At 40.0% G+C, this 19,974-nt stretch overlaps 1 protein-coding gene across 1 annotated transcript in view; it reads right to left on the reverse strand.

Annotated features, from left to right (window-relative positions):
- Rigi (RNA sensor RIG-I) overlaps nt 1–19,974 on the reverse strand; it is a 44,490-nt gene that overhangs the window by 12,430 nt on the left and 12,086 nt on the right. Inside the window, exons 3-12 of the mRNA XM_090330086.1 lie at nt 16,965–17,146; nt 16,149–16,296; nt 14,931–15,038; nt 12,561–12,668; nt 12,273–12,423; nt 9,490–9,748; nt 6,858–7,020; nt 4,165–4,269; nt 2,981–3,138; nt 2,257–2,392 (exon numbers count right to left, since the gene is read on the reverse strand). Coding sequence (XP_090186212.1) covers nt 2,257–2,392; nt 2,981–3,138; nt 4,165–4,269; nt 6,858–7,020; nt 9,490–9,748; nt 12,273–12,423; nt 12,561–12,668; nt 14,931–15,038; nt 16,149–16,296; nt 16,965–17,146 — 1,518 coding nt within the window. The remainder of the gene's footprint in view (nt 1–2,256; nt 2,393–2,980; nt 3,139–4,164; nt 4,270–6,857; nt 7,021–9,489; nt 9,749–12,272; nt 12,424–12,560; nt 12,669–14,930; nt 15,039–16,148; nt 16,297–16,964; nt 17,147–19,974) is intronic.

A 19,974-nucleotide genomic window follows, 5' to 3' on the forward strand; every position in this document is an offset into this window, starting at 1 on the left:
CTATTATTGAGAGTAAAAAACAACTTCAATATCCAACAAGCAAGAAACAGTTACAGTAGATCATAGACCACATACTTGATGTTAATACAGCTCTACAGCTATGCTAATATGGAAAGATCAGAAACATATCTTTTTTGTTGTGTGTATGCCAGTTTTATCTCTTGAATTCAAAGCCTGGGCATTGTCTCTGAACTTTTATTGCTCAAGGCTAGCACTCTACCATTTGAGCCACAGTTTCACTTACAGGTGGTGATTAATTGAAGATGAGAGTCTCACAGATTTTCTGCCCACACTGCCTTAGAATTTTGATCCTCAGAGCACATTCTCCTGTATAGCTGAGATTACAGACCTGTGCTACTGATGCCTAAGCATATACATATCTTAATTAAGTTAAAAGCCAAAGTAACAGGACAGGATATTTCAGCACATCTGTAAGCAGGTATCTACAGTTATTTGTTTATTTATTTATAGTGATATATAGAGCCAGATCGTGCCAGATTGTGAAAGTCTAAAATTAAATTTTTCAAAATTGTGAGAGCTCATCTTTAATTTTATTTTAAAATTCCATTATATAACTTAACAACTTGGTGACTTATATTAAAAATACAATAAATAGCTCATGCTTATTTTCAAATACTTTATTGCATCTTACTCTTTGCTCATATTATTTACATTCAGTGTGTCTGTATGATAGAAATACTATAGAATGCTGTGCTAATTTTCATTTTTGGGCATTTGTTCAATGACATGATATTGACTATGTGAAACTGACAACAATGGAAGTGTTTACGGAAGCCCAAATAACACCAAAAATTTAGTACAGTATTTATTAACTCTAGGCTGTGTGCTATATATCAGCACATCAGTAAAATTTAAACTTGGGGTGTGTGTGTGTGTGTGTGTGTGTGTGTGTAGTTATCATGCCCAGCACAGCAATGGATTTACATAAATACAGCAAGTACTTCCGTTTTGGCCAAAAAATTAATAATGATCATATCTGGGAAAAATATTTGGAGAAAGAAGAGAAACTTACTTTTGATTTAAAATCTTTCCTTGTTTTGGTAGTATTTAGAGTGACATTACAGCTCATTCTGGTTTTCTCTTTATATGAAGTGTGTATAAATTAGTCTTATTAAAAAAAAAAAGCCGGAAGTGGTGCTGAGGCTCAAGTGGTAGAGCTCTAGCCTTGAGAAAGTCCAAGGACAGTGCTCAGGCCCTGAGCTCAAGCCCAGGACTGGCAAAAAAAAAAAAAAAAAAAAAAACTTTACAAACTTACTAAAAGTTATACAAAAAAGTTAGAATCGCTCTCTCTCTCCCTCCCCCCCCCTCTCTCTCTTTTAATGACAGTCCTGGGGCTGGAACTCAGAGCCTGAGCACTTTGGTTTTCTCAAGACTAGAGCTCTACCACTTATGCCACATCACCACTTCTGGATTTTTCTATGTATGTGGTACCAAGGAATGGAACCTGGGTCTTCGTGCATGCTAGGCAAGCACTCTACCATTAGGCCAAACTTCCATCCCCCCAAAATGTGACAATCTCTTTGACAGTAAATTTGTACTGTTTACTTAGTTTCCAAAAAGAATTCAGTATGAATAACAAAGATCTGATATTCATACTCACAATGACCCTCTAAAAAAGTATGCTCAATACATAATAACTTCTATTGTAATTTAAAATAAAAAATAAGCAAGGGCCAGGAGTTTGGCCTAGTGGTAGAGTGCTTGCCTAGCATGCACGAAGACCCGGTTTCCATTCCTCAGTACCACCAAACACAGAAAAATCCAGAAGTGGTGCTGTGGCTCAAGTGGTAGAGCTTGAGCCAGGAGTAAACTCAAGGACAGTGCCCAGGCCCTGAGTTCAAGCCCCAAGATTGGCAAGAAAAAAAAGCAAGGTAATTGCCATCTGTATCTATTGTCTGGAATTGTTAAACTGTTTAGGAGAAATATCCTTTGTAAATCTTATTATTTTTCCTTTTTCCAAACATAAAATGGTAGGAGCAATAGACTCTTTACTTGGGAACTAGATTTCACTGGAGCAAAATGATTTCACTGGAGCAAAATGATTTTACCTTTTTTTTTCAGTTTGGGGGTTTTATACACTCTACCACTGAGCTATACCCCAATTCCTATATCTTAAGCCCAGGACAACAGCGGCAGCATCCAAACATATGGATGCTAACACAATACCAGATATGCACGTTGCCTTTCAAGCCACCAGGCTCCATTGGCTTTCTCCTCTGTAAACACATTCCTTACCTTCAAACCTTCGAGTAAGATCTTGCTCAATCTCATCAAATCCTGCCACACGGACATTGTTGAAGAAGTCTTTCAGATAATTCAAGGCATCTTTCATTTGTGCATGCTCACTGATAATGAGAGCATCGTTATATCTCTGTTTAAAAATAAAAATCAAGTGTCAATATGTTTCCAAGTTCTCCATTTAAATTCAATTATCTGTACTCAGTAGTCTGTATACAAAGACAATGTTTCTTGTCTCTTCCAACTGAGTTTAACAAGAATGGCCCCTAATGGTTCTATGGAAATATCTGAATCAAAGACTATTTTTTTTAAATGTTAACTGCTAGAAACAATGATCAAAGCACTTTGGATTCTAGGATTCTCTCTTGGAAAAGAAAGCAATAACCACATAGCACATGCATACTTAGATTTTTAAAAAATAATGAAAGCAAACTAAATTCCACATTAACTCGTGTCAAATCTGGGCATTCAACATCACCATCTTTCCAACCATGTCAAATATGGGAATGCCAGAGGCATGGCTAAGAACCTGAGCCTTCATTTCAGCCTGTGGCCTATTAAGTTTCAGAAAATAAAGATGATATTGATTAGGACAGCACCTAGTCTTCTTCATGGGAACTTCCTGAGAAGGATGAGTGAGCTCATAGGAATGGGAGGAGATGCTAACATTCTCTCAACTGCCACAGTCGAGTTTCCAGGAAAGGTCAAAGAAGGGACATACCCGCAGATGTGAAGTGTACAGGAAGAGTGCTCTGCAAATCCTGCTCTCTTCCTCCTTGTCTACCATCCGAAACACTTTGCACTCTTTATGAACCCCAACAATCCACTGTTCATATTTCTGTGTTCCAATTTCTCTATTTTGAATCTCAAATAAGTGTCCTGGGGAAGAAAACAAAGGTTGTTTTTTTTTTTAACTATGCAGTAATGCCTTTTGCAGAGCCAAACAGGAAACAAAGACCAGGAGCTCAAATGATGCTTGTCACAGACACACAGCATAAAGGCATCTCCTAAGCTAAGCTCTGGCTTCATTCCAAAATGGAGGAGCCTGTGGTGGTCCAGGCTCAGGGGTTAGGGATAAAGAAGAGAAAAGCATATGTCTGTGAGTTTCTGTAGTATCTGTTCTCCAAGGTAACTGGGGATGAGCACTGGACAGTAAAATTCAGTCAAGAGTTTTGTTTTTGGGTTAAATGCTTTCCTGCATGCATTGCTTTTGAATAAAGGGACAAAGGAGGCAGCCACTAATAAATCGAATGAATCCTCAAGAATGTACAGAATGAACATGTATAGACATTAAAATAATGTTTATAATTAGGAAATGGGCAGGACTGGGGAAATAAAAACAGTGAATGCAGAGTACCTGAGGTGAGGAATAAAAAAGCAAACATTTACATGGCCCTACCATCACCTTTCTATTGCACAGTACCAGTACATCTCCAATGTCAGAATGTCACTATTTCCATTATGTAGCATAATGTATGGTATAACAAATATTTATTTCATGAATTGAGGAACAAATAAAAGTGAAAGGATAAAATGGAGTGACTTTATGAATTAAAAAAAAAAGAATTAAAGATCACTCCTAGGTTTGAGTCCAAGCAAGATGGGGGAATAATTCAATACCATATAAGTAGGGAAGTCAGGAGAGAAAGATGAACTATTTAAAAGATGGTATTTTTCCAGATGTATGTGTCCCAATGGATTTTTCTTGTCTGTTTTGTTTTATTATGGTGTTAAATGCTAAGAGAGACTAAAAGAGGGCTTACAAAGCTCCTGAATAACCTGTAATCAGTAGAGTCCACATATAAACATTGTCAAGGAGAAAACAAAAAGACCCTAGCAAACAATGCAAGTAAAAGAAACACAAAACATGAGATATAGCACATGCAAAGCTGAAACCGAACTTACGAAGTTCTGCAGACACATTCTTTGCCAAACATTCTGTCTCCTTCATCAGCTGAGATATGATGACTTTAAATTTGTCAGTAGTCCGTGATTCTACTTTCCTGAAAACTAGAGCCATTAAAATTAAAGTGGGTGAGGGCATCGGGGGACAGACAGGGAGAAGATGGAAATCTCCAAACCTTTTGTTATCTTGGTTACTCTCTCTGAGGACCTAGAGGTCACAAACCTCCATACAACCCATGCTCAAAAACCTTCCCCAAACTTCCCTGCCATTCACTGAACTGATTCGCACAGCTTTTCCTTTGTCTGGGTCTAACCCAGCCTCTCCTGATTTCCAAGTTTCCCTTGTGCTAACAAATCTAGCCATCTCCTTCTTCCCTGAAGCAATTTTTCCAGCACACATGTCATACCTATCTGCCTAGGCCATGTGTTCACTCACATATGTGAGCTGAAGCTGCAGGGTTCTGTGATGGAAGGATGAGCAAGGGATGGTGGAGCACAGGGAGGAATATCAAAGTCACTGAGGAAGAGGCAGCACTATGCAATAAACATGGGAAGCCAGGTGCCACTGGCTAATTCCTCTGATCCTAGCTTCTCAGAAGCCTACCATCTGGGGATCCCAGTTTGAAGCAAGCCCAGACAGAAAATCCTGAGAGATTCAATTTCCAATTGATCAACCAAAAAAATAAAAAAAGCTACACAAGAGGTATACCACTCAAGTGGCAGAGTGCCAAGCTGTGATCAAAAAAGCCAAGTGAAAGTACAAGGCTCTCAGTTCAAGCTCCGGTGCTCACATACACATGCGCGCACACACACACTCCGCCCCCACACACAGGTAATAAATAGGAGGAAGCAAGAGCAGGTATAAAAGAAGGAATACAAGGTCAGAAAGAAAACAAAATGACATGTCTGAAGAAGTCAAATATGAGGAACGTAACCTGGCAGGGTGTATGAGATTCGGGGTAGGACAAAGCTCTGAAGGACAGGGAGTCAAATGATAAAGAAATCCACACATAGCTAGACATAGGGGCTCACACCTGTCATGTCAGCTACTCAGGAATTGGAGACAGGGAGATTTGCAGTTCAGTGCCAGCCTTGGCAAAAAGTGAGACCCCCATCTCAACAAATACAAGTCACAGAAGTGACAGACACCTGTAATCTCAGACATTAAGTAGCAGGTCTGTGGGTCAAGGGGCATCCAGGACAATAAGTATAAGACCATATCTGAAAAATAACTAAGGTGAAGAAGAAGGAGGAAGAGGAGGAGAAAGAAGAGGAGGAGGAGGAAGAAGAGGAGGAACAGGAAGAGGAGGAGGAAGAAGAGGAGGAAGAGGAAGACAAGGAAGAAGAGGAAGAGGAGGAGGAAGAGTAAGACAAGGAAGAAGAGGAGGAAGAGGAGGTGGAGGAGGAGGAGGAAGAAGAAGAAGAAGAAGAAGAAGAAGAAGAAGAAGAAGAAGAAGAAGAAGAAGAAGAAGAAGAGGAGGAGGAAGAGGAGGAGGAGGAGGAGGAGGAGGAGGAGGAGGAGGAGGAGGAGGAGGAAGAAGAAAACACTTAGCTAGCCAAGTATGAAGGCCCCGAGTTCAAATTCCAGTACTGCAAAAAAAAAATCACATGGGGCACTAAAAAGAGTGTGCAACTTCTTTATACTCTTAACAGCTAACTCCCCAAAGGGGATCTAACTGTGCCCCTACCGACTTCATATGTATTTCTTTTGCCTGAGACTCAAATAGTTATGGGCTACTCAGAGAGCAAAGATGAAGCCTTCTCTACCTATACCTCCATATCTCTCCCCATGCAGGACTGGCATTATAATAAAGTCAACAAGTATTTGCTATGCAATCTTATTTTTTTAATCATGTGCTAATCATGTGACATCAGATGAAGTCAGATCACTTCCACTGCAATGATCATATATGCATTCGAACACAATGACCACACACAGCCCACCTTCGGCAAGGAGCGCATGGCAGGGCTGGCCTGACCTCTGGTACCACAGGCTTAGATTTCCTCATCACTGGAATCACTGGGCACTACTGCTGGCCTTTTGATGGGGGTTTTCATGGAGCCTAAGGTGGGAATGTTGCTTCCTTACAGGCTACGGCAAAGATTCATTCATTGCCAGAGGCAAGAACTCAGGAAAACAGACTGCAAATGTAACTGTGCAATGTTTGGGATCAAATAACTTCCCTATTTCACAAGTTTTTGTTAGTGTATAATAATTTGTACAACATGAGGAGTTTGGCTGTAATAGCTCCATAGAGGCATATGATATTCCTCGATCACACTCACTCTTTCTTATTCCTCTCCTCATCACCTTTATTTTCTTTCTGAATTTTTTTTTTTTGCCAGTCCTGGGCTTGAGCTCAGGGCCTGAGCACTGTCCTTGGACTTTCTCAAGGTTAGAGCTCTACCACCTGAGCCTCAGCACCATTTCTGGCTTTTTTCTATGTATGTGGTACCGAGGAATCGAACCTGGGTCTTCATACATGCTAGGCAAGCACTCTACCCCTAGGCCAAACTCCCAGCCCCTCTTTCTAAAATTTTTAAGGGGTTTAATTATATGATTTCATGATGTTCCTCCTCAGTTTTCTCCTAAATAGATATGGGGGGAAAGAGCAGAGTCTATCTACATGGCTCCAAACTGGAGGCAGCAGAGAGGAACAAAAACCTGAAGTGTTGGTCATGGCTGCACGTACATTTCTGAGGTTTGTACACAACGTCCTCCAGCTCCTCCACGTTCTCTCTGATGGTGGCGATCACAGACACATCTAGGGCGGCACACAGTCTGCAGATGTACCCCATGGCTTCCTCGATGGTTGCGGCGTTCCCGACGCCCACGGAGGCAGTCAGCCCCACGACCTGAAAGGAGCAGTCCAGCACATTTTTCCTGACATTCTCCTTGACACTGCATAAAGAAGGCTCCCCTTTCAAGCCAAGTCTTCTCTGTTCTTTACCTTTGTGTCCTCTACCATAGGGAGAAGATCCTACTGAAGAAAGACTAAAATGAGACACATGCTCACTCCAGTCTCAGCTGTGTCCCACTCACCCATGGTGTGCCCCTAGACAATTCCTGTCCTTCCTCAAGAAACATGGAAAACAGCAACTGTATAAAATGAGGATCTGGGTGGGTGTGGTAGATAGCCACTCAATTACTGAGTGAGTAACTCACCAGTAAGGAATTTGGTTAACACCAATGTTGCTCTAGAAGAAGCTACACGGTATGTGAGTACTTTGGAAGTAGGTGTGTGTGTGTGTGTGTGTGTGTGTGTGTGTGTGTGTGTGTGTGTGTGCTTATTTTCCTCTTATGTTCTACCATTTGAGCTATGTCTCCAATCTGGCATTTTGCTAGTTGGTTGGAATCACCATCTACACTACAATTTTTCTGAGTTGTCTTTGAACTTCAATACAGGTAGAGATTATAGGTGTGAGATGCCATAGCTCATCTTGGAAGGGTACTTTTCTCCTATGAGCTAAGTACTTTCTTTTAACACGAACATTCTAAATGTGTAATTATTAGAGCTGAAAGCTTTTTTTCTTTTTGTTGAACTCAGAGCCTGGGTTCTGCCCCAGCATTCTTTTGCTCTAGTCTAGCACTCTACCATTTTGAGCTACAGTTTCACTTCAGGTTTTCTGTGGTTAATTGGCACTAAAAGTCTCAGAAGGGGCTAGGAGCGTGGCCTAGTGGTAGAGTGCTCGCCTTGTATGCACAAAGCCCTGGGTTCGATTCCTCGGTACCATACATTCAGAAAAGGCCAGAAGTGATGCTGTGGCTTAAGTGGCAGGGCACTAGCCTTGAGCAAAATGTGTCCAACGACCCTAGACCCTGAATTCAAGCCCCAGGACTCGTTTAAAAAAAAGTCTCAGGAACTTTCCTACCCAGGCTAGTATCAAACCACAATCCTTAGATCTTAGATCTCAGTCTCTTGAGCAGCTAGGATTAGAGGTGTGCGCCACCAGCAACGTGGCTTCTCTCCATTCTCACCATGTCTAATAACTTTCTGCTGAGACAAGGCAAGGCGCAAGAGGCAGGGCGCAAGACTTGATTACCATTGGTTACAAATGTGTTATTGTTTATCACTCTCTGCTAGAACCTAGAGTGAGGATATTAGCTGGAGAGACTTCCTCAGGAGGGGTTTTTGGGGGGAGATTTTCCTGCCTTGATGAAGCTGCGTGGCGTCTCTGTTCGTGCCCCGGGGTAAGAAGGCTGAGTACGGGAGGACAGTAGGCCCTCTCCTCTCAAGGCTCGTCCTGGTCGGGGCGTGTTTTTCCCCATCCCTCCTACTAGTTGAGAGGGACCGGGGACGAAGGACCCCGACACTCTTATGTGAAAATTGATGTGCTCATCCACTCATCTCACCCTCTGCTCTCCATACATCTAGTTATATTTATGATTCCCTCCTCACTCTATCCTGCTAGGAAAAGTCTGCAAGACTATCTCCAATTAACTACAAAAAAGCTGGAAATGGGGCTGTAGCTCCAAGCGGTACAGCACTGCACTAGCCTTGAACACAAAAACTCAAGGACAATGCCCAGGTCCTGAGTTCAATCCCTAAGCCTCGCCAAAAAAACCCCAAAAAACAAAAAACAGGTAAGTGGAAATATGGCTCAAGTAACAAAAGCATCAGCTATTAGCAAAAAAGCCAAATGAAAGTGAGAGACCCTTAGTTCAAGCCACAGTATGAGCACACACAATATTCAAAACAAATTGCAGAGGTATTAGATATGTACAAACCTTTTCCTTGTTTTGAATGACAAGGAACACGGTACAGGGCCAGGAGTTTAGCCTAGTGGTAGAGCGATTGCCTAGCATGCACAAAGACCCAGGTTCGATTCCTCGGTACCACATACAGAAAAAGCTAGAAATGGTGCTGTGGCTCAAGTGGTAGAGCATTAATCTTAAGGAAAGCCTAAGAACAGTGTTCAGGCCCTGAATTCAAGCCCCAGGACTGGCAAAAAAAAGTACAGTACAATAACAACTTACTTGGCCTTTACATTATACTATATATAAGTAATCTAGACATTATTTAAAAGTACACAGAGAACGTGTATAGTTGCAAACAAACACTGTATCATTTTACAGAAAGGATGTAAACATTTGCGTTGAGTCTGTACAGAAGAAGAGGGCCTGAAAATAATCTCCCTCCCTCTTGGATACCAATAGAGCTACTGGTTAAGTGAATAAACGAATAAGTGAATCAAAACTAATCAATGAGTTGTGTGATGTGAACTAGAAACTTAGGAAGACAGTCTTACAAGTGACTCAGATGTAAGTAAATAGGACTGAGGAAGATTACAACCCTTTGAGGAAGTCCACGTAAGGGAAGATACCTGGGGCAATGGATCCGAAGGTCCTCCGAGTTTCTGATCTAGGTAGTTAAACATGATCATGTTGTACGGGTGGTGTTTACTAGTATTATGGCACTCATCAAATATCATCAACGTGAAAACAGACACTGAGGGAATGCTTCCTTCCTTAAGATTGTTCACAAGAATTTGTGGCGTCAAAATGATGATGTCATTGTTCTCAATGGTCTGCTGCACGGGGATGCTCTCAGCTGTTGCTCCAGAAATGCCTGCAACTTTGTACCTGGAAAACAATGGAAGTGACTTAGTACCAACCCAAATGTGGGCGAGCAAACTCAAAGATGAAATTTGAGATTAGAACAGCTATGGATGAAGTCCTTCCTGAGTCCAAAAGAAATACAACTGACACTCTTCAAGTCCTTGGTTCAGAATCTGACATATTAGGGCTGGGAATGTGGCTTAGTGGTAGAGTGCTTGCCTAGTAGGCATGAAGCCCTGGGTTTGATTCCTCAGTACCACATACCCACAAAAAGCTGGAAGCAGTGCTGTGGCTCAAGTAGTAGAGCGCTAGCCTTGAGTAAAAGAAGCTCAGAGACAGTACCCAGACCATAAGCTCAAGCCCCAGAGCTGGCAAAAAAAAACTGACATATTACAGTGACCCCAAAATGGAAGCTGGCTATTATTAGTTACAGTGTGCATTATTCTTCCAAGTCACTATGAGGTAGAGAATACTTAAAAGGGTAATACCAGGAGGAAATGATGGCAGATGCCTGCAATCCCAGCACTCAGGAGGCTGAGACAGAAAGATCAGGAGTACAAGGTTAGCGTGGCCTTGTTTCAAAAAACATTTAAAAAGCAGTATCAAATAAATGACAAAAACAAAGCAATTAAATGTACCATTTATAAATGTATCTACTCAGTCATGTATTTTCTCTGTAAGAGCAAACTATGATAATTAGGATTTCTGGCATAACAAAACAAAAAATAATGTAAATCCACGAAGGAATTACTTTTCAATTGTTGGGAGCCAAGCTAAGCTGCCATATAGTGGAATCTAACTGATAAGAAAACCTGGTGTTTATCTAACTGATAAAAACATCTACAGATTGGTGACTTCTATAAAAGAGAGGATCAATACAGTCCAAGTAATGGTTCTTAGATGACAATACCAGCCAGTAAAAGTGGCAATCACTAATGAGTCATAATTGACTCATTTATGTACCAGTGAGAGGGAGGAATGTGAGGCCTAAATTAATCTAGAAGTTTGATGAACTGACAACCTACTATGGTCCGATTTAAATGGACTCCTCCCCTACCTTCTTCCACAGCTGGGCCCTTTGGTGGGAATCCTTGTTGTTATAGCCATAGGACCGTGCATACTCAATAGAGTCATGAGTTTTGTAAGGCAGCAAATTGACTCCCTGGCATCTAAACCTCTTCAAATTCATTATCACAGGCTAGATTTAGCCACCCAAGAGGCAGGTGAAGGCTCAGAGGCCAGCATCTCCTGCTAATTCAAGATGAGGGGTGGGGGTTGGGGGAGGGAAAGAGGAACCTTCTATCTGGCAAATATCATGTAACCCTTCTAGTAATTACAATAAAAAATATATGAAAAAAAACACAGCAGTTCTACCAGGGCTGCCGGAACCCAAACCAGCTAAATGTAGGCCATCGGCACCTATGGAAGGGTAGAACCGAGCGGTATCTACCAACGAGGGCTCAATACAAAGCGTCGTTCGGGCTCGTGGAAGCACACCCTCTGCTTAGGGATTGGGTCCAGTCAAAATCCCCTCTCAAAAAGGATCCTGTAAAACACTCCAGGGGGATGGGTTCCTACTTCCTTCCATGGGTTAATGCCAACCCTGCTTGGAGGATCATTCTCTCTAGAACACAGCTCTACCTCAAGCCCCCTTCACCTGTATTATAACAAAATTTGGCCTTTTAAATTAATAAAAAAAAAAGGAGGAGGTGTCGGGAGCCAAGCTAAACTGCCATATAGTGGAATCTAACTGATAAGAAAACCTGGTGTTTATCTAACTGATAAGAACATCTAGTGATTGTAAAACCTCATCCATTTAAGATAAGCTTGACTAATATCCTACCTTGTAGAATAATCTTTAACCCTCATCCTTGGTGCATTCCTGGAGAGTAGGTGCAAATAGCATTGCTTAGTAACCTGCCCTAGGTTAACTACCTTCCCTGAGATATATAAGCAGCCGTGCGAAAATAGAGTTTGAGACCTTGATCAGAATACTGTCTTGGTCCCCTTTCTCGTGTCTGGTTTGTCTCTCATTCAGGTCTGCTCCTCTTCGGGCTCTAGTTGACTACCCTGTGGGCCAAGGCACTCAATAATATAAAAACTGAGTCTAGTAAGTGAGGGTAGCTTATATCCATCATCCTAGCTACTCAAGAGGATGAAATCTAAGGATCCTGGTTTGAAATGAGCCTGGACAGGAAAGTCCATGAGACCCTATCTCCAATTAACCACCAAAAACCCAGATGTAGCTCAGTGATACAGCCTTGAGTAGAAAAGCTAAGGGACAGCACTCAGGCCCCGAGTTCATACCATACAACACACACACACACACACACACACACACACACACACACACTCACACACAATTCTGTTTTTAATCACGGCTAAACAAAAAACAGAACATAATTCAAATGATAGTGGCATAGCATTCACCAAACAAGCACAAGGCCCTAGGTTCAATCCCCAGTACTGAAATAACTTTAAAACAACACACAACACATTGATTACATGAAACTATAAAATTAAAAAGTTGACACTCTGTTATACCTACCCAAGTCTTTCAAAATACGTGGAGAACACAGACTTTTGCTGTAAGTACACAGGAACGTGATTAGCAAAAAAGGCAACCTTCCCTTTTTGTCCTGGAAATTTCTTGAGATGATGTTCACAAATAAGAAGGGAAACCAAAGTTTTTCCACAACCTTTTAATAAGTAAGAAAAAATATATCACTACTGTTACATTATATATTTCTGCAAAAAAGGTATTTATTTAATCGGGACTCTCATAACACTGTTTGAATGACAAGTAAACTGGTTGTAAGTAATAGAACAGGCTTACCAGTAGGAGCACATATTATTGTATTTTTTCCTTTCTTAGCAGGCAAAGCAAGCTCTAGTTGGTAATTTCGTGGTTTTAATAGGCCATTCAAGTTGGTATAAGCCACATCTATAACACAAAAGGAACAAAATTACTAAACAGTGTGTGCTCCAGGAAGCTGGCAGTAATCGTCTGGGAGACATCAATTCTGAGATCTCATTTGTGAAGGTTTGGGAATCTTGTCTCTTAATAACCATTCTGGTTTCTGCGCTGAGTTGAAGCACAGAATTCTCCTTCAGCAGCAAAGTATCAATGGCAAGAAGGGGAGAGAAAAGTCTTATTAAATTCACTCAAAAAGAGATAGAAAAAAGAAAAAAAGAAAGGAAGAAAGGAAGGGAGGGAGGGACAGAGGGAAGGAGGGAAGGAGAAAGGGACCAAACAAGACTCATCAAGATCCTTGAACAAAATCAGATGGTTAATTTTGGAATCTCAAAACAGCTTCTTCATAAAGAATAACTATGCTTGGTATCCTTAATATGTGGATATTATATCCAAACAGTACAAGAGTGATGACTCAATATTCAGGTACCAGGTTATGGACATGGTTTTAGAGATATAAACATAACTATATAGACATAAAAATCTATGATGGGATATATACTCTATAGACATAATGTTATAGTATATAGATTGATATGTCTATAACATATAAACCCTCAGCTTAATTTTAATTATGTTCTAAAATCTATGTGCTAGTGATTGTATATAGAGAATCCCTTCTTGAATACTTGTTTGTTAAACATGGCATTTGAAATATGATGTGAAAATCAATGTTAATAAAATCTTTAAAGAGAAGAATAACCATGCTCTATACTTATTTGGGTTCTCAAATATTTTAAAATAAATAATCAGTGGCTTGTAAGCATGTAAAATGTTAAGGAAACATAATCAAAGTAATCATGGAGCGAGTCTAAACTAGCATTTTTAAAAGAGGGAAAATTTCTGGAAGATTAAAAGACTTATCTTCATTTAAAAGACATGTAAGGATCTGTAAGCATCAGAAATATCAGAAGCAGGGGCCGGGAGCATGGCCTAGTGGTAGAGTGCTTGACTCTAGCATGTACAAAGCCCTGAGTTCGATTCCTCAGTACCACATACACAGAAAAAGCTGGAAGTAGTGCTGTGGCTCAAGTGATAAGAGTGCTAGCATTGAGAAAGCCCAAGTACAGTGCCCAAGCCCTGAGTTCTAGCCCCAGGACTGGCAAAAAAAAAAAAAGAAGGAAATATTAGAAGCAATCTGTATTCATGGCTTATTCAACAATGGGGGGAAAAGCCTTGCAGAAGTAATCTATACTCTCTCGTTTCATTTTATTTTTGTTTTGTTCTTGTTTTTGTTGGTCATGGGGCTTGTTGTCCCGGAGCTTATTTTGCCGAAGGCCAGTGCTCTACCGCTTTGAACCACAGTGCCACTTCTGGTTTTCTGGTGGTTAAATGGAGATCAGAGTCTCACGGACTTTCATGCCCAGGCTGACTTCAAACTGTGATCCTCAGATCTGAGTAGCTAAGATTACAGGCATAAGCCACCAGTGACCCTCTTACATTCTCATTTTATTATACTACATTTTCCTCTGACACTACTTATTAGTAATCCTCATTCCCTTTCTGATAATCTTTTATAAATACCTGTTTTATTATGGCATGGTATATAACCTTCTGGTGGTCTCACTATGAAATTTGCTTTAGGCAACATACAAGAGTACTCGCTGCCTGACTTACAAAAAGGTAACCCCTCTTTGCAACACTTCCGTAACAACAATAAAATTATATTTAAAAAACACTTCCTAGTATACAGTAAGAGTCATACATTTCAAAGTGTGAGTTATTGTTATGTTCTAACTAACTCAAGTCTGCTGAAGAAAGAAAGAAAGAAAATAAAAATAATGGAAGGAAATAGGGACAGGGCAAGGAAAGAAATAGGGACAGGGCAGGGAAAGGGAGCTGTCACAGCCTACAGCAACTTGGAGTAAGAAAGAACCAAGGCAGAGGGGAAAAACACCAACTGCCAGCGTGGCCTGGGAATCATGCAGCACATGACTCACTGAAAGGAGTATTTTAGAAAGCAAGGCTACTTTGTGATCTCACAGCCACTGAGTGTCTGAAATTCCTCGTGCAGATATACACGTATTGTCTTATTAGCAAAACAAGATTTTTAGAAGAGAAAATAAAAGCAGAAGCAGCAGTCATGCAAGGAGAGAATCATATTTCTCACTAGGAAATATCTATTTTCAATTGAACCTTTTTACAAGGCTGACTGGACACTACCAAAATATGTTCCTCCACAAAACACCTGAAGGGTGCCACTGTGGAAAAGCACAAGCAAATGTTAAGTACCTGGAAGTGGGCAAGAATTCTGACTAAGATTCAGGCAGTCTGGATCTTCCTGGTAGAAAATCTGTATGCTGGAAGTTTCCATTCTGTCATCTTCAACATCTTTCAGACCTTTATGAGACAAAATAATCTTTGATCCTCAAGGTAATCTGATCATAGTTCTGATTTAAAAAAAAAGAACTCAACAATCCTAACACTAAAAATTTAACTATTAAGATGTCTCACAGCTATACCCTTTCACTTCTTAAAATAATTATTCTGAGTTTAAAGTCTCAATTTGTATTTGAATTCCAATGTTAATATGAAATATTAACATTGTGAAATATGAAGCCAGAAACTATGCAGCTTGTAAATCCTGCAAGGCTGAAGCTCCAGGTTAACAAGTGTCCAAGGGATTCAGGTGCACACGACAGAAAAGAGGCTTGACGTAAAAGACATTCATGTTTTTTCACCTCTGACTGACTTTTAACTCAAGAAATCAGATATGTATTTATATAGACAGTCTATGGAACAATTTCTGATCTAAAGAAGTCTAGGTGAGGGTGTGGGGGGGGAGGGAAATGGGTACCAAGACATGTGAAAGGGTACGTGAATTAATGCACCTTCTATCTGGCAAATATCATGTAACCCTTTTACTAATTACAATAAAAAATGCAAAAAAAAAGAAGTCTAGGTGATCTTCAGACAGGAGTACTTATCAAAGTCAGCTATATGAAGCAAAGTTCTAGAAGATGTGAACTTCAAGTCAAAGGATGGCTCAGACAGCCACAGCAAATGATCCTGTCTCTTCTCTTGTTAAATTCCAGATGGTTTCCATAGAAGAGAATCAAGCAAGGGACTCTTGACATTCAGAGTCTATTCTGCATAGACAGTAAATTCTTATATTTGAATACTGAACCCTAGAATTCTCAAGTGATTTCTAAATAACCTAAGCTCACACTCTGCCTGCCTTCAGATTCTTTGGGCTAGATGGGCTAATTCTGTGTGATAATAATTTTCTTTGTCCATTTATAAGGAGCTATAAACAATCAAACTAATTCCATAGTCAAGTACCTCCCTCACAATGCAACTTTGTGCTGGTCTCTTGCATAAATGAAGGGGAAAGCAACTCTGCTGGAGAGCTGAAATGGGTAGGATTGAGGGAAGCCCCAAAGAGAACCAAGAAGTGGTTTGTACAACATCCCTTGTATCCTCTTCAGAAGTCATTTTGGAATATCGTACCTTCATCAACACACCACAGTTGACTGAACGTGTTGTCTTCTTTCTCCAAAGCAAGTTTCAAAATCTTGGGCCAGTTCTCTTTATCTGATCTGATAAGGCATTCAACCATTTTCTCTGCACCTGCCATCCTTCCTATATTGAGGCATATCTAAGCAAGGCAAATGCAGTGTACTAAGTAATCATTTTAACTGTTTTCCTTTTTTAGTCTTTCTTTTCATGAAAGAAATAGCAATTCCACTACTACCTAAGTGGAAAACACTCTGAATCCCAGTCTAATGGGCATCTGTTATCTCCATTTTTGCGCCATCCTACACTGTGGCAAGGCACTCCTCCCTTCATTTTTGTCCTTCACTAACATCATTAGCCAAATCTTCTCATCTTCTGAGAGTTTACACCTATTTGTCATTAGCAATATATGTTAGCTACTCATAATACAAATTTATTGTTGGAAAAATGGAGCAATGGTAAGTCAGACAGGATGTGAGTTTGGGATATATTGTAAACATATATGGAAACGTAACAATAAAATCTTCCCTATATATCTGTTATCTAATAAAAATGCTAAATATATCTATATCTACAGCTACCTGTCTATCTCTCTGTCTAGGAGTATAAGTGACATATTGAATACAGGGATGTTTGGCAAGATATAATGAACATTAATGTTTTTGCAGAGTGGAGGGATTTGTATGACTTTATTATTGATTATAAAAGCTTTTGATTAAAAATAATAGTGGTCCAAAACAGTAGAGAAACAGAAGACACTTCTCATATTCTAATCATTCTCTCAAAATTTAGTATTTTATGAAAACTTACCTGCTGAATTTCTTCACATTCCTGACTAATTAAACATTCCGATATATCAGGAAGGATATCTGTTGGAATAATTCTGTACTTAAATTCTGGTTGTAAACGTCTTAAAAGAGCTCTGTGTTCCTCTAACTTCTCAAGTTTTTGGAAATCCCAAGTTTCAATGGCTTCATATAGTCCAGAATAACCTGAACGGAAAGAAAATGAGGATGTTTATGAGACTAAAGAAGAAACATTTAGACATCAATATAACAGAACTCATATTTGAATATATGGCACCAAACTCTCAAATGTCTGTACATCACCTCATTCACTGTTATGTTTGAGTCTCAAGTGCCATCACAAAAAGCTGAAGGCTTGAGCTGGGAGTATGGCTCAGACCCTGGGTTCAATCTCCCAGGACTGAAAAAATGATGAAGTTCTAGAGTGAAATGATGAAGTTCTGAAAACTAGATGGTGACTATTTAGACATAACTAGATCCAGAGGGCCTCACTTCATCAATGGGTTAATGTACTAATAAGCTCATATTGCATAGGCTATTAGGAAGTAAGGCCTGGTTAGAAGAAGCTGGGTCACTGCGGGACATGCCTCTAAGAATACATCCTCCTGGCCCTTCTGACTGCTGTCAACTTCCTACTCACCAAGAGATGAGTACTTTGCTCTCTCACAAGCTTCTCCACCCATGTATTTCAGCCTCCCACATACAGTCCCAGAAGCAGTGGATTGAAACTTCTGAAAACATGAGCCAGAGTAAAGGCTACCTCCTTAAAGCTGTTTCCCCCAAAGCCAATGGTGAGAGGCTCATAATATAGTTATCAATGATTCTTCAATACTAATTTAGGAATCTCTCAGTTTAGATCTTCTAACAATGATAAAGTACTGAGAACAGATATGAAGTCTTATACTTGGTCTTAGTATATATTCCAAAACATCCCATAGACTTCACCTGAAAGTTTTGGATTTGTTAAATATGTTAAATTCATTCTAATAAAAAAAGAAGTAAAAATATCCCAAAAGACATGTCTTAATTCTTGCTCACAAGGAACTTTCCTTTTATACTATTTCAAGTAAAAAATACTAAGTAAATGAGAATTTGAGGGAAAAAAAAAAAACAATTTCCCACAAGAATATCTTACTCTAAGGTTTCTCTAGCAGAATCACCAGGCTTAAGACCCATACTTCCTTCAATAGAAGGAAGACAGACAGAAAGACAGACAGACAGACAGACAGATACTCATGCATTTATACATATGTGTATATGTGTACATATGTGTGAGTGTGTGTGTGTGTGTGTGTGTGTGTCTGTGTGTGTGTGTGTAACCAAAGAAACCATAAAGAAGCTTCTGTGAGCAGACATGCCTGGAAGAGATAAGAAATCCCTGGTATTCTTAAAAGAATCTCAGACAGATACCTGTATATGGATCTGTATATTCAAAACAAAGTATAAGAAATATTTTATAAACTATAATCAGAAACAGAAAATGATACTACAGCGTATCTGTTTTCAGAAAATACCACTGGATCTCTTAATGGGACAGTTCAGAAGCATGTGCATGTAATTTTTTAACATGTTTCATGATAATTAAAGTTTATATGTTTTTACAGGGCACCTTTTTTTCCCTTCATTGAGGTTGAGTTCATTTTTATATTCACACTGACATGAGTCATTGTTCTGAGTTACAAAGCTTATGAATAACAAAAAGTACAAAGACCTCAAGTTTTACATAGGAAAAAAGATTAACTCTTCGATAAAATTTTTTCTTCCCAATCGGGTGATATGTACATTTCTTTCTTATTCCCTCTTTCTCTCCCATTCCCTCCTCCCCTCACTGCAAAGGGCACTTTTAAAACAAATCATATGTGCTAAGTTCAGAGGAAAGAAGTTATGATTAGTAAAAGATGTGCAACACTATTTTTATTGTGATTTAAAAAAACAACAACAGCAATATAACAAGGGGCCGGGGATGTGGCCTAGAGGTAGAGTGCTTGCCTCACATGCATGAAGCCCTGTGTGTGATTTCTTGGTACCACATACACAAAAAAAGTCAGAAATGGCGCTGTGGCTCAAGTGGTAGAGTGCTAGCCTGGAGAAGAAAAAATAACCACAATGAGAAGATGTGAAGTGCCATGGGGTCTCAGGTCAAGGTGGGCCGCAGGCAGAATGGAGGCCACTTGGGGGCAGTGCACCCCGAGGACTCCGTGAAGAATCTGTCCATTGTTGGAGTGTCATGTAGCTTTATGAGGACTTAATCTGGGCTGCTGGAGAACACTGTCAGAAGAACATGTTGGAATGATATCTGATTGCCCTAAGCAACTAAGCTAAGCTCTGACCGCACTGACAGTACTGTGGTGTGTCTAGAATCACATAATGGGAATATTACGATCCAGAAACATGATGGCAGAATAGTGGCAGTGCACAAAATGGACTCGACATTTCATGGCCATTTTCTAGAAACCTGTCATAGAGATTCATCATAGCTACGCTAATTACCTTGCAAAACTACTGAAGTGGCAATTAGATCGTTAGATCATTAGCTTAACATACACTGGGCATTTTTCAATTTATATAAGTTGCCTTTAAACCATCCTCTCAAGATGCGAGTAAGAAGGGATCCCAATTTTCTTTTTTGGTACTGGAAATGGGGCTTGAGCTCAGTGCCTGGCAAAGTCCTTGAGCTTTTTCATGCTCAAGGCCAGCTCTCTACTTGAGGGACAGCTCCACTTCTGGCTTCTTGATGTTAGTTTATTAGAAATGAGGGTCTCGTGGACTTTCCTGCCCAGGCTCGCTGCAAACTATAATACTCAGATCTTGGCCTCCTGAGTATCTACAGTATCTAGGAGTAAGGACAGCAATGAACCACCATCACCTGACTAAGAAAGGATCATGTTTTGAAAGGGTTTTTTGTTTGTTTACATGTTCTGTAAACATGCCCCATGTCATGCCCCATGTCATGGGGCCTGTACTCTGGAACTGACCACTGTCCCTGAGCTCTTCAACTCGAGCCTAGCACTCTA

The sequence above is a fragment of the Megascapheus bottae genome, chromosome 3 (assembly GCF_031878675.1).
Source record: "Megascapheus bottae isolate mThoBot1 chromosome 3, mThoBot2.hap1, whole genome shotgun sequence".
In the NCBI taxonomy this organism is placed as follows: Eukaryota; Metazoa; Chordata; class Mammalia; order Rodentia; family Geomyidae; genus Megascapheus; species Megascapheus bottae.